The following is a 15,886-nucleotide window of genomic DNA, read 5'->3' on the forward strand; positions in this document are numbered from 1 at the left end:
ATTACTAGTTTTGGACAGAATAGGTATTTTGGGCGGTACCTATTGTAACATAATAATACTTATGTGAACGTTATAATTAATGATATAAAAACAGGTAGAAGTCTACACAGTTTTTACTTTAAAAAAAATCATCAGATAAAGAATTCCTTCCGATTATTGACATTTAATTATCGTTGCCTATATTATTTGTACAGTACTTAATTGCAGTGCTACAGATATTCTTATCTAATTGCTGGCACATGTCAAAATTTAATTCATGATGATATATATATCGTAAGTATTTTACGCTTTAAAGAGATAAAACAAGAAGTGAGTATTTGTGCAATATTTTATATGCACTTCATTTAAAAAGAGATACTTCTTATTCTGTTATAAATAAATCTAAAATAATGGTTAGTTTTTTGTTCAAAAATGTTTTACTTACAAAACCATATATGCCCTTCTGTTTAAAGGTCGAATTTAAATAAAATCTAAAATTAACGACATTTTACAGGTAAAGATACAACTCAATTAGCGAAATTTTCAGATTCAAATGTCGCTTCAATATTTGTAAAATTGATTATTTCGATGACTTGTATTCGCCAGTTCGGTGTTTAGTTAAGTGGAATATCTCCCTTGTTTAACCTAAGTTGTGGCGTTAGAGATGAAACAAATCAGAGCGCTACTACCGCCATTTAATTACATGGTTATTGAAGTGACATGTTTTATTGATGACCAAGCGGGACAAGGTGATTCCAAATTAATATACGCTATCCACATGACCCGACGTGCGCACATCAGGTACTGCTTAACCAATTACCAATCGACATTGAATTTTAATTTTGTTTTTATGCAATATATACACGTCATTTTCTTAAATTTGGGCAATTTTTTTTATAAAATAATGTTTGGATCTTCTGTGTGTGTTAAGGTTCTCACTTGTAAGTAAGAAAATATATTTTTTTTAAATATATGTCGTTCTTTCAACATTTAAATCACGTCTCGTTTTCAAAATAATCTGAACTATTTGATTGTATAAGATTCGTTGGCTTCCATAGTAATCTTCGGGTGTGATAATTCAGAGGGTATTGACTAATTAGGGCTTGCTTTAGCTATCATAGACTAGTTATCGATATGGTGATGTTCTTACTAAATTAATAGATACAAAAAATCGAAATAAACAGTATAGCACCTAAGTCATAATTTAGAAATACTGTCCGTATCATAGTTTGTAATAAAAGTGTAAATTAATAAATCAAATTTCTATTTTGTTAAGATTAAGTCATGAACATCAGAGATAAATATCAAGACTTAAACTGATTTAAGAAATGTAACAAAGTGAAACAAGCCTATAAATAAGCCGTAATATTTTTGTGAACAGATTCAAATGAATTATATTCCAAAATAAGAATACATATAATGAATCTTTTAGTCTAGATTTTAAATTTATTTACGCGCAAGGTGTGCTGGTTGTTTTTTTAGAACGATTGAAAGATTAAGAGGTGCTTAGGATCAACCATGAAATGTAATTATGTTGAAAAAAATCATACAGTTTACGTCATCCATTTTTTTATTCTATTTAAAGTTATTTACCCCCAGTATGATCATATGTTACGGTATTTGATTAGTTTAATTATGTTGGTTCGTGCATTCCTGTAACGCACAATCGTTATAATATGCAAGTCATTATGGAAATTTAATTCACCCACTTAATACCTGAAATGTGTAAAAGCATTTTGTTATATTTAAAATACATAATAAGATAACGCTCAAGATAATTGCTTTATTCCATACATGATTGCCAATCATCCGAATGACTTTTATGTTGTAAATACCTTGCAAATTTTAGCAACAGTTAAGCATTACAACGCTAACTTACTGCATGAAATTACTGCTAAATACTAGTACCATGAGAAGACTTGGGAGCATCATAAATTGTGCTTTATGGCAGACATTTGTTTGCCACCTGTGATTAATGACTCCATGTTGTTATTGTATGGAAAGTATTTGATCATAAAACGATAACTTGTTTGTGCTCAGCGAAGGAGCAATAGAATGCTTAAACGAAGGGTGTCAATATTGGTAAAAATATTAAATTAAGACAGTAACAATTGTCAAGAAAATCGATTCAATGTTTAATAAGTGTTGTTGTTACTTTTACAGACAGACATAGAAACATAGTCGTTGTAGTCGTTATGTGCGGTGTGCATGAAATCGATATATTTGTTGTTGTTTTTTCATCCTGATTTGTATCAGTGCATTTAATGGTTTTAAAATATCTGATGTCACAGTAAAGATAAGGCATTCGAACAGGTGTTAAAAAATTGATTTTGTTTTTGAACTGAAACCAAATGATTTAATACCATCAAGCTAAGTGTTTTAACGTTCAAACTTGTTTTTAATTTAACACAGTGTTACCATTGTAATTTAAATAAATATCAGTCACTGGTTCTATATGGCATATGCTGCATATCTATCATAATACACAAACATGTAGAATAACATTATTATTATTAAACAATGTATAATCTTGTTCTATCGTATTAATTATTTTCATTTATAATGATGACAATGATATGTTTAATAGCGACACGTATACTAAAATAATGTTCACCCACTTAATTTTAGTACATAATGCAAAATCATTACAAATCAAACACAATATTTTTTAAATTTCCAATATATTAGAGGAATGCTACACAAAACAGTGTGTTGTTGAAGTATCAGTAAAAAACAACAAAATCCACGAAAATTGTCAGTATCTCCAGTCGAAGTACATCAACATCATCACCGTAATCGAAATGAATATCGTTACTCTGGAACCACATACAGGACACGAACTGCTTTCTACTACAACGAAACAATAATACTGAAATCAATATATATTAGTAGTATGCGTGGTATTAGATTAAATTAATTATATCTTATACTATCATATTGCCCAACACATATCTTTAACCGATTGGTACACATACATTCAATGCCATTACTAAATGTGATAACAATGATGTATAAAAGCATGCATAGAGTAAGAACCAAAATATACGCAAACCTTTAGCTTTTGTTGAGTAGACTGTGACAGACGAATCTGTTATTTATGAAAAATACGAGTTCATACTACTGTCGATATTTCGTTTCAATTGCATTACAATTAATTTTCCATATATATAGACAAAATTAAGTGACCATGTTATCGGTATTTTTCAATAATTTTATTATATTTAATTTGATTACAGTCAATCCAATTAAAAATAACTTGAACTACTCAATGCACAACTTATATTAAAATAATTACCTGTACTAATATCTGTGCTTGTCAGAGTTGTCAAAGGCGAAGTAGCTTTATGGAAACAACAAAATAAATAGATTATGGCAACGAACGACGACACACAATGATAACTAGCATTCTGTGGGCAACAGACCGAGTCCGTTTTAAGAAGTTATTGTTATAAGCTTAAAATAAACGTGACCTAGCCTTCTCGGGACGCTAGGAGCAAACTGTCGTCTCTAAAGAGTTTGTCTAAATAATCTGTATCAATGTTACATCTTGAGTTAAGTATCACATCGATCTTTGAACTAAGGTAGTTCGTTGCAAAAAGTTTACGTCGACTGGCCATCGCAATATTTTAAAAATTGTTATAAGTTACTCAACATTACATTGTACTTTATATTTATAGAACTATGCTCCGTACAAACTGCGTTATGCCCAATCCTGACATTTGACCTATTACTGTGACATAATCCTCTGAGCTTATCACAATGGCATCACACGCGACACCGTCCCTACATTGTGAACATTTGTGGTAAGGCTTGTATATAATGATGAATGATGCATTAAGTGTGCGGACGAACTAGTAAAAGCCGTTCATACATAAACATACACAGGGAAATGCCATTGCTAAATCGAGTTGACTGCATATACGATTTTGTATAACTTCTGTTTTGACCTTTTTCTACATATAAAAGTAAATTCTAACCTGTTGTTGTTGTCGTGGTTGTCGGAGCTGGCGGCGCTTTAATAAAATAAGTAAAGAACATGCTCGATAAAACAAAATCAGCAACTTTGCTAAAAACAAAATAAATTGAAAAACACAATTATTTGTTCTTATTTTACAGTCAAAGGTTTACTTACTTCTGGAAATGTATCAATTTATAACATACGTGCAAAAAGGATATAAGAAATGTTGGTTTTCGTAAAGATTGACGGGGGAATCGTAACACGGAGTCGCAACTTAACACGAAATAGAATATGATTAGCAGTAAAAATGTTGGTTTTTACAATTAAGTCCAACAACATAAAACGGACCTAAACATGATCAATGGCAAGAACAATACATTATTCTTATTATATAACATTAGAGGTCACATCATGCTATGCATATTGAAGACTATGCATATTAACTTTCGATGTACTATGTAAATATCTTAATAAAAAAATATATATTGATGCTGATGATATGTGGTAAAGTTATATTACCAAGAAATGCAGGCGATACATAACCCCCGACGAATTAAAGGGTTTTCACTTAATTAAGACATCTGTTTATACTGTTGTGTTTTAACTTAGAGTTACAAAATTACTATACGGAATGGCTTAATAACAGAAACGGAGTGATTCGTGTAGGTAACGCAAGAACTAGAAACGTATAAATGCATAAATAAAAGTTGTGAAACGAAACTCTTAACTTTAATAGAATTTCATAATCTTAACAGCAAACGAAACAGCAGGAACAATAATATAATCATCATGATAGCCTTCTCGGGACGCTAGGAGCAAACTTTCGTCTCTAAAGAGTTTGTCTAAATAACCTGTATCAATGTTACATCTTGAGTTGAGTATCACATCGATCTTTGAACTAAGGTAGTTCGTTGCAAAACGTTTACGTCGACTGGCCATCGCAATATTTTAAAAATTGTTATAAGTTACTCAACATTACATTGTACTTTATATTTATAGAACTATGCTCCGTACAAACTGCGTTATGCCCAATCCTGACATTTGACCTATTACTGTGACATAATCCTCTGAGCTTATCACAATGGCATCACACGCGACACCGTCCCTACATTGTGAACATTTGTGGTAAGGCTTGTATATAATGACGAATGATGCATTAAGTGTGCGGACGAACTAGTAAAAGCCGTTCATACATAAACATACACAGGGAAATGCCATTGCTAAATCGAGTTGACTGCATATACGATTTTGTATAACTTCTGTTTTGACCTTTTTCTACATATAAAAGTAAATTCTAACCTGTTGTTGTTGTCGTGGTTGTCGGAGCTGGCGGCGCTTTAATAAAATAAGTAAAGAACATGCTCGATAAAACAAAATCAGCAACTTTGCTAAAAACAAAATAAATTGAAAAACACAATTATTTGTTCTTATTTTACAGTCAAAGGTTTACTTACTTCTGGAAATGTATCAATTTATAACATACGTGCAAAAAGGATATAAGAAATGTTGGTTTTCGTAAAGATTGACGGGGGAATCGTAACACGGAGTCGCAACTTAACACGAAATAGAATATGATTAGCAGTAAAAATGTTGGTTTTTACAATTAAGTCCAACAACATAAAACGGACCTAAACATGATCAATGGCAAGAACAATACATTATTCTTATTATATAACATTAGAGGTCACATCATGCTATGCATATTGAAGACTATGCATATTAACTTTCGATGTACTATGTAAATATCTTAATAAAAAAATATATATTGATGCTGATGATATGTGGTAAAGTTATATTACCAAGAAATGCAGGCGATACATAACCCCCGACGAATTAAAGGGTTTTCACTTAATTAAGACATCTGTTTATACTGTTGTGTTTTAACTTAGAGTTACAAAATTACTATACGGAATGGCTTAATAACAGAAACGGAGTGATTCGTGTAGGTAACGCAAGAACTAGAAACGTATAAATGCATAAATAAAAGTTGTGAAACGAAACTCTTAACTTTAATAGAATTTCATAATCTTAACAGCAAACGAAACAGCAGGAACAATAATATAATCATCATGATAGCCTTCTCGGGACGCTAGGAGCAAACTTTCGTCTCTAAAGAGTTTGTCTAAATAACCTGTATCAATGTTACATCTTGAGTTGAGTATCACATCGATCTTTGAACTAAGGTAGTTCGTTGCAAAACGTTTACGTCGACTGGCCATCGCAATATTTTAAAAATTGTTATAAGTTACTCAACATTACATTGTACTTTATATTTATAGAACTATGCTCCGTACAAACTGCGTTATGCCCAATCCTGACATTTGACCTATTACTGTGACATAATCCTCTGAGCTTATCACAATGGCATCACACGCGACACCGTCCCTACATTGTGAACATTTGTGGTAAGGCTTGTATATAATGACGAATGATGCATTAAGTGTGCGGACGAACTAGTAAAAGCCGTTCATACATAAACATACACAGGGAAATGCCATTGCTAAATCGAGTTGACTGCATATACGATTTTGTATAACTTCTGTTTTGACCTTTTTCTACATATAAAAGTAAATTCTAACCTGTTGTTGTTGTCGTGGTTGTCGGAGCTGGCGGCGCTTTAATAAAATAAGTAAAGAACATGCTCGATAAAACAAAATCAGCAACTTTGCTAAAAACAAAATAAATTGAAAAACACAATTATTTGTTCTTATTTTACAGTCAAAGGTTTACTTACTTCTGGAAATGTGTCAATTTATAACATACGTGCAAAAAGGATATAAGAAATGTTGGTTTTCGTAAAGATTGACGGGGGAATCGTAACACGGAGTCGCAACTTAACACGAAATAGAATATGATTAGCAGTAAAAATGTTGGTTTTTACAATTAAGTCCAACAACATAAAACGGACCTAAACATGATCAATGGCAAGAACAATACATTATTCTTATTATATAACATTAGAGGTCACATCATGCTATGCATATTGAAGACTATGCATATTAACTTTCGATGTACTATGTAAATATCTTAATAAAAAAATATATATTGATGCTGATGATATGTGGTAAAGTTATATTACCAAGAAATGCAGGCGATACATAACCCCCGACGAATTAAAGGGTTTTCACTTAATTAAGACATCTGTTTATACTGTTGTGTTTTAACTTAGAGTTACAAAATTACTATACGGAATGGCTTAATAACAGAAACGGAGTGATTCGTGTAGGTAACGCAAGAACTAGAAACGTATAAATGCATAAATAAAAGTTGTGAAACGAAACTCTTAACTTTAATAGAATTTCATAATCTTAACAGCAAACGAAACAGCAGGAACAATAATATAATCATCATGATAGCCTTCTCGGGACGCTAGGAGCAAACTTTCGTCTCTAAAGAGTTTGTCTAAATAACCTGTATCAATGTTACATCTTGAGTTGAGTATCACATCGATCTTTGAACTAAGGTAGTTCGTTGCAAAACGTTTACGTCGACTGGCCATCGCAATATTTTAAAAATTGTTATAAGTTACTCAACATTACATTGTACTTTATATTTATAGAACTATGCTCCGTACAAACTGCGTTATGCCCAATCCTGACATTTGACCTATTACTGTGACATAATCCTCTGAGCTTATCACAATGGCATCACACGCGACACCGTCCCTACATTGTGAACATTTGTGGTAAGGCTTGTATATAATGATGAATGATGCATTAAGTGTGCGGACGAACTAGTAAAAGCCGTTCATACATAAACATACACAGGGAAATGCCATTGCTAAATCGAGTTGACTGCATATACGATTTTGTATAACTTCTGTTTTGACCTTTTTCTACATATAAAAGTAAATTCTAACCTGTTGTTGTTGTCGTGGTTGTCGGAGCTGGCGGCGCTTTAATAAAATAAGTAAAGAACATGCTCGATAAAACAAAATCAGCAACTTTGCTAAAAACAAAATAAATTGAAAAACACAATTATTTGTTCTTATTTTACAGTCAAAGGTTTACTTACTTCTGGAAATGTATCAATTTATAACATACGTGCAAAAAGGATATAAGAAATGTTGGTTTTCGTAAAGATTGACGGGGGAATCGTAACACGGAGTCGCAACTTAACACGAAATAGAATATGATTAGCAGTAAAAATGTTGGTTTTTACAATTAAGTCCAACAACATAAAACGGACCTAAACATGATCAATGGCAAGAACAATACATTATTCTTATTATATAACATTAGAGGTCACATCATGCTATGCATATTGAAGACTATGCATATTAACTTTCGATGTACTATGTAAATATCTTAATAAAAAAAATATATATTGATGCTGATGATATGTGGTAAAGTTATATTACCAAGAAATGCAGGCGATACATAACCCCCGACGAATTAAAGGGTTTTCACTTAATTAAGACATCTGTTTATACTGTTGTGTTTTAACTTAGAGTTACAAAATTACTATACGGAATTGCTTAATAACAGAAACGGAGTGATTCGTGTAGGTAACGCAAGAACTAGAAACGTATAAATGCATAAATAAAAGTTGTGAAACGAAACTTTTAACTTTAATAGAATTTCATAATCTTAACAGCAAACGAAACAGCAGGAACAATAATATAATCATCATGATAATAATCATAATCATAATTATCATCGTCACCACACCACCAACCCTTCTGTATCAGCATTATCGACACCATCGTCATTACCAACATAATTGCCACTATCTTCATTGTATACATCATCATTTGTGTCAAGTGGTAATTTTTCTTCAATTTTATGTGAATATTGAAATCTAACAATCAGTCGAATTGGTTGTGTGAGGTTGTATTGCCCTATATACCACGATCTGCATTTTTTTCCTTAAACAAATATCTGTATGCGGAACAAAGATGACAGACATGACCGGCAGAACGTTTGCGTTGATATAAAAAGTATTTAGGCTACTAGTATGATGCAGAGAACGCTAGAAAAAACGTTTGTTTATTTTGTAGCGGGAAAAAATGATTAAGACGATATTTTCCATCCAACACTTTATGAATTAAAAAAAAAACATACTGCTATACATTGAAATGACATGTTTACTTCCAAAATGAATGTGAAATGTAGAAATAATTACATGAAACTATGATGTCTTAATAAAATATAGCGCAGAAAGATACCACAAAAATAAACTGCGATTTGGGAGTAAAGATGTAAAATTAAGCATTATACATTGGTCACATGATATGTTCCGTCATTTAAATTTTACTAAAAAATTAAAGACATCTTAATTACGTTAATAAGCAAGAAAAACACTTGAAATTTGGAGATAAACACCCTTACCTTGAAACTTTATCTTTAATTCATTGCTTTCTATCCTGGTGTTGTTTCTCATATAACGACATTGAAAAACATTGTCATCTAAGTCCAGCGTGACTGATAAAATGACACAGCTGACAACGGAGTTTGATATACATGAACATGACATGTACTCTGGTGGAGGTTTAAGATCATAACATTCAGGCAATTTCACAAAGTAAATGTTATTAACACCAGAGACGTTATCTGTTTTGTCCCAATATAACGATGGAATTTGCACAGCTGATGACACGTTACACGTCAACACAATCGTATCGTTTTCCATCACGTCTGTTACATTTCCTGTTAACTCTATTGCCTCACACCCTGAAAACACAAACACCTGAGAGAAAACAATACACATACACAACCATATTTTTATATACGCACATGTCTTCTCGAGAAATTAAATTCATCTGCTTTATATTATGTAATAGAAATAAATAAGAGATATATTCAGCAGATGTCATCCCTAATTCGAACTAAATATTTTGATAACAACAATTAAAAAAGACCCATTTTAACCGTTTTTTCCCAGAGTTTGTACTCTGTATTTGTTTTCATTCCGGGTTGAACAAATATTCAAAATCAGCAATTTATATCTGAATCTCATACCTACAAACTGATCTATTAAAGCTTAACTATATGCCATCAATTCAAGTAAAGCTGAAGTCACATTCAACATTTATTAACACAAAATTGGTGTTAAATTTGTAAAGCACTTACCGGTAAAATCCACGTAAAATAGACAGCTTAATACTGCAAAACACAGTGCGCAGTATGGAGACATTGTTTCGATTTGAAATATTATGTTGAACACTGATCTGTTACTGTTAATACAACTTTAGCCTCATAAAAGATAACACGCTATCAATCATTTCAACCTTGTCCAATCACAACACAGGAAGTCGCCTTATTGCTTTACATTTTATACTTGACGAGGCATTGGATAATACACCATAGGTGTAGGTTTATCACTTATTTTTCGTTCTTTGAATATACGCTTCGATATGGAATTAAATGTATGAAATAATTGACCACAAACTATCGTGTTAATAAGTGCTGCTTATTTACGGTAAGCGCATTATAGATTTAATGTTGTTTATCATCAATGCAAAAGCGCAAAAGGGAAATTTGTGTACAGGAGTTTATTATTACGTCATATGTGTTTTTATGTACATACGGTGGGTGGAAGGATGTGTTAGAAATATAACATTTCACATTATTTTTTACAAGAAGAGGCACCAAAAGATACCTTAACCAGATTTGAGTTATAATGTCATATAAATAAGATGTATATGAAATACCTAAACTAACAAAAGATATTCTGTAAATTAGTATTCTAAATAAGAATCAAATAATAGGATGTGATATTTTAAGGAATCAGGTCAATAACCAGTTATAACCGTGAACAGTTATACGAATTATACGTTTACGTTAACATACTTCTTAAATAACTATTGAAAACCTACTGGTCAGCGAGTATTTGTCGGACAGCAGTATTTATCGGACGTTCTATTTATTTCGTGTATTTTAACCCTTAAGCACAATTTTCTACGTCACATACTTACGCGCGATTGTTTACTCGATGTTGACACTAGAAACTCGTTCAAAGGCAAGTATTGTAGTTAAATAACTGTAAAGTTTTTCAAATTTTGTCAAGTCAAGTCAATTTTTATTGGCAAATACATTTGTACATAGCCAAACAACATACATAATACATGCAATGACGGTGTGAATAAATGCATATACAACAATTGTGATGAAAAGTATGGTGTATATGATGGACATGAAATAATGATTAATGGTTGTGCGAATGTTGACAAAAACACAAAACAACAATAAACAATATACATTTATACATACATAATACCAGTTGTGACAAGATCTTAAATTAAATGCCATTCTAGTAAATTTAGCCAAGTTAATTAATGGTTTTTTATTCGAAGTAGACATCAGTTGCTTAAATTTTATAATAGAAGACCAGCGTAGATAATATTTAGGTAACAATTGTTTTCTTAAATCTCTATACAATGGACAAATTAACAAAAAATGGTATTCCTTCTTAATTACACCCATATTACATCTTGTACACACTAGTTCATTTCTTGAAATATTACTATATCTACCTTCTTCAATGAATAATGAGTGTGCAGAACAGCGAAATATAATCAAACAAATTCTATGCCTATCGTTTACCACAATATCTAAATAGTTTTCAAAATCAAAATTTGATTTGAATAAACGATACGTATCAAGTTTAGGCAAGTTATCAATATCACTAACCAATGTTTGTAAACTGATATCCTTTATACGCTGACAAATACAATTAACATCACTAGTGGTTATATCAGATTTATAATACAAAAAAGGCAATCCTAAATCCTGGAGCAATATCTTGCGTTTAATACCCCAGTTAGTAATATGCGAATAAACATCATCGAAATCTAGCAACAATTTATTAAGTAAGGAATCTGGTTTCTTCTTTATTTTGAACCAATTTTAATGATAGGCATATTTTTTTACACTCTAAAGGAAAACGACCCAGCTCGCCATACACTGCCGCAGACGTAGTTTGTGGTCGAATAGACAATGTCTGTTTAAGGAATTTTAGATGGACTTTCTCTATGTCCGGGCTGGGATGAAATCCCCAAATCTCAGTACCGTAGGTCAATATTGGCAATATCATAGCATCAAAAAGACGTATTTTGTCAGCAATACTGAATGAAATTTTAGAAAAAAGTTTATTTAAGGAAAAAAACATGTTCTAGATGCATGTTTCGATAAGGCTATCTGCGCTCTTAAAAATATTGCCGTTTGAGGACAATGTCACACCGAGATAAGTAAACTTATTTACTACCTCGAGCTTACTATCATTTTATTTAACATCAATATTTTTAATTCTATTTCCTTTATTCAAAACCATAACAACAGTCTTGCTTGTGTTCACAGATATACCCCATTCGCTGCAATATTCATGCAACCTATCTAAAAGACGCTGGAGTCCAGTTGCTGAGTAAGAAAATAGAGCGGTATCGTCAGCAAATAGCAACGAGAATAATTTTATGTTGTCGACATTTACATGTTCAGTAGAATCATTATACAAATAGTCATATATATCATTTAAGAACATTATAAATAATAATGGTGATAAAGGCTCACCCTGTTTTACACCAGAATGACTATCAAAGAATTCTGAAAGAGAATAGCCAGTTTTAAATGTGTGATTACACTGATTTTCTATACGTGTGCTACTACACAGTGTACACGAACCACTACTTACATTACTTGTCTTAACGCATGATTTAACACAACCATATATTGATTTAATCATTTTAACAAATTTAGATGATATGTTATGCTGCAGCAGTTTGTACAAAATTCCTTTCCTATAAACGAGATCGAAAGCTTTTTTAAAATCAACAAAGGCACAATACAGCTGCCGGTTTTCTCGATAAACTACTCTATTTATCACTGCATTTAGCACAAAAATACAATTTATAGCACTCTTATCGTATCTAAAACCAAATTGAAAATCACTAAGTTTATTATTGTTTTCAAGCCATTTACGTACTCTTCTGTCTAGCAATATGGAAAATATTTTAGAAAAAATACTAGTAAGAGTTATCCCCCTGTAGTTATTGACATCGTTCTTATCTCCTTTCTTAGACACGGGAACAATAACGCCTTAAGACCATGAATATGGATATGAACTTGTACTGTAAATATAATTCAACAATTTACATAGGACAGGAGATATAATCTCTTTACAATAAATAAAAATCTCAGGAATAAGTTGGTCAAAACCACCGCTTTTCCCCCGTTTAATATCCCCTATTGCATTCATTACTTCTTCAATTGTGAAGTCGCTATCAAGGAATTCCACGGAAACAATGGCACTATCTAATAAGTTTGATAGATCTTCTTCAACCGTGACATTAGAAAAAACATTATCGCTTGAAAATAAATTCTTAAAATGTTCAAAAAATGTGTCCGGACTAATGTCACTATCATTTCGCCGATTATTTATCTTTTTTATTTCATTCCAAAACTTTTGAGGTTGTGACTTGGTATATGTGCAAAAATTTTCTCGCTGTCGCATGTGAAATGAACGCTTAGCAGTTCTTTTTGTTTTATTATATTGCGTCTTCGATGTTAAAAATACTGCCCGATTATCAGTTGAGCGATCATCGTAAAATAATCGTTTGGCCCGCATGTAGCTACGACGCGCCACTTTACACTCGTTGTTATACCATGGGCTATTATATTTCCGTCCAGGTGTTTTCTTAGAATTAAAATATGTTCTCGTTTGACCATATGCATTAAATGCACAGTCATACAATAATGTCGCGAAATTCTCAATACCTAAGTCAATATTCAAATTACTGCTAATTATATTATCGACAATGCGATCATATTCGTGTAAATTGTTTTGCATACTTGTTAAATATGTGTTAAACTTATCATCGTCGTAACCCCAATTCTATTTTTTTTATTGTAACTTTCTCGTCCCCAATACACGCTTTATCAACATTGAAGTTGAAAGATATTTCAATAGGTGCATGCGGGGAGAATGAAAAGTATTCATGCACAACAAAGTTACTAATGAAGGGGAACAACTCTTGGTGCGCCAGTACGTAGTCGATAGTACTACTACCGTTAGCCGTCATAAACGTGTAATCACCTATCCCCGCATCAAATCCCCAACGCCCGTTTACAATTCGCAGATCGGAATTTAAGCATAAATCGATAAACTTATTTCCAGACGAATTTACGATTGTGTCTTTGCAAAATCGCTCGGGTAAATAATTCGTACAAATGTCATTGTTATCTAAAGTGTAAATAAATACAGGAAACTGTTCATCCGCCTGTAAATAATCGGATTTATTACCACAACGTGCGTTTAAATCACCGATAATAGACGTTAAGCCTAATGACGAATAATGACAGACAGTTTCTTTCTAAATATTCGAAAAATCCCTCGCTATGCAGATTAAAATAAATAGAGTTATGTGGAGGAATATAAATAAAACATATGTAAACATCAACTGAGGTATGAACAAATGAGCTATCTAATTTAATCCATAGAGCACCCTGATTGTCAGTTTCTATTACTGAAATACCTTCTTTCAAAAAAGATTTATAAAACAGACAAATTCGACCATGTCCGCGTTTACAGAACGAGCTGTTATCAAGATAACGAGGCACATTTATACATTCATAGCCTTCTAAATCGAGTTCATTATCAGGCTTTACCCAAGTTCCACAACAAAATACAATATCATATAGATTAACAAAGTTAACAAAATCTTCATCATTAATACAGTTTTTCAGTCCATTAACGTTCTAAGAACAAAAACTCAGTTCATACTTATCATCGGAATCCTACTGCGGCGGCGTAGAGGTCGGGACAAACGGACGACCATCGATGAACAGTTTATCGCGGACAAGGACGGCGCGCTTCCCATCACGCCTGGCTTGCATCATGTGGCCAACGAGGGACTTCCGGCGCTCCAGAACTTCCGCGGGGTATTGCTCAGTCACGTTGTATGGTGTCCGACGCAGGTCTACACGCCTGAGCGCGTTCTTGATGCACATAATTGACTGGGTATCTTTGAACTTTGCGACTATGGGCCTTACTTTATTTCGTTGGTATCTCCCGATTCTGTGTGCCCGGTCAATCTGAATCACACTCTCCGGATCCGTAATCTGTAAGTGTTCACGACAGAACCGTAGCACTTTTGAAACGCAGTCTTCAGCTCGAGAGCGATCATATGTGGCACTTCCCATCGCTGCGTGCGGCGTGTCACCGGAAGCGTCGAGCGGCTCACCGGAAGCTGTTTGAGTACCACCCGATGCATTGACTGTTGTATCGATTGATGGCTGGTTATTGTCAACCACTTCCGTGATTCCAAAAAATAAGAGGTTGTCCCTCATTGAACGGCATTTAAGGTCAATCACGTCTTCCTTCAGGGAATTGTTTGTTTGTTTTAAGTTAAAATTTTCATCTGCCATAGTTTTAGGTCACGTTTAATGTTTATTATGTTGGTTTTGTTACCTTCGGCTGTTTTTGATACGGTTTCATAATTATCAGCGAGATAATTCTGGCTTTTTTCGATATCCTCGCACCTTTTCTCGATACAGATTAATCTTTCCGTGATATTTGTAATTTTACCGGTGATTAAGTCTAATTGACCCAGTTTCTTGTCAATATTGTCAAGCCTGTTCAGCAACTTTTTCAAAACGTCAGAGTCAATCGTGTTCTGGCCATTATTCGCGAAATAAGAATTTCCATTGTTCATTGAGCTCGTATGAGTATTAGGAGTATTAGCAGGCGATTGCCAAAACTGGTTATAGTATGGCGGACATTGGCTTTCTATAGGTGTAGCCAACTGCCCATTGGGTGGGGCCGGGTTACTTGGTGAATACTGAAAAACCGCCAAACCCTCAGACTCTGTTTTGGTTGAGGCCTTACCTGGTCAGGAGGTGAAATCCCGCTTTTTTGCGTTTTCCCATTAAATCCACGATAACACATCACAGAAAATTTACGAAGTAGAAACGTATTATCACTGTATTTCTCCGAATGTTTACTGCTCAATAACGT

The 15,886-nt window shown here is 33.0% G+C and overlaps 2 protein-coding genes across 44 annotated transcripts in view; one reads left to right on the forward strand and one right to left on the reverse strand.

Annotated features, from left to right (window-relative positions):
• Positions 1 to 1,747: 1,747 nt before the first annotated feature.
• LOC127869264 (integumentary mucin C.1-like) lies at positions 1,748 to 10,174 on the reverse strand. 40 transcript variants are annotated; one of them, XM_052411653.1, is made up of 9 exons: positions 10,009 to 10,174; positions 9,268 to 9,609; positions 7,797 to 7,832; positions 6,517 to 6,552; positions 5,237 to 5,272; positions 3,957 to 3,992; positions 3,275 to 3,319; positions 3,032 to 3,067; positions 1,748 to 2,826 (listed from the first exon to the last, which is right to left on the reverse strand). In XM_052411653.1, exons 1-9 carry the CDS (start codon positions 10,070 to 10,072, stop codon positions 2,735 to 2,737), a joined length of 723 nt encoding a protein of 240 aa, XP_052267613.1. In that variant the 5' UTR covers positions 10,073 to 10,174; the 3' UTR covers positions 1,748 to 2,734. The 40 variants fall into 40 exon arrangements, with proteins under 40 accessions (XP_052267613.1, XP_052267612.1, XP_052267618.1 ...); XM_052411652.1 differs by having other exon boundaries at positions 1,748 to 2,829; positions 10,009 to 10,172; XM_052411658.1 differs by lacking the exon at positions 7,797 to 7,832 and having other exon boundaries at positions 1,748 to 2,829; positions 10,009 to 10,173.
• A 36-nt stretch (positions 10,175 to 10,210) lies between these two features.
• The window catches only part of LOC127869263 (nephrin-like), a 39,229-nt gene continuing 33,553 nt past the window's right edge, over positions 10,211 to 15,886 (forward strand). For 3 of the 4 annotated variants that reach the window (XM_052411648.1, XM_052411649.1, XM_052411650.1), the window contains exon 1: positions 10,212 to 10,357. The gene's annotated coding sequence lies outside the window, so the exon portion shown is untranslated. Of the gene's footprint in view, positions 10,358 to 15,886 lie in introns of all 4 variants that reach the window. The other variant, XM_052411651.1, reaches the window with a different exon arrangement.

This window comes from Dreissena polymorpha, chromosome 2 (genome assembly GCF_020536995.1).
Source record: "Dreissena polymorpha isolate Duluth1 chromosome 2, UMN_Dpol_1.0, whole genome shotgun sequence".
NCBI lineage: Eukaryota > Metazoa > Mollusca > Bivalvia > Myida > Dreissenidae > Dreissena > Dreissena polymorpha.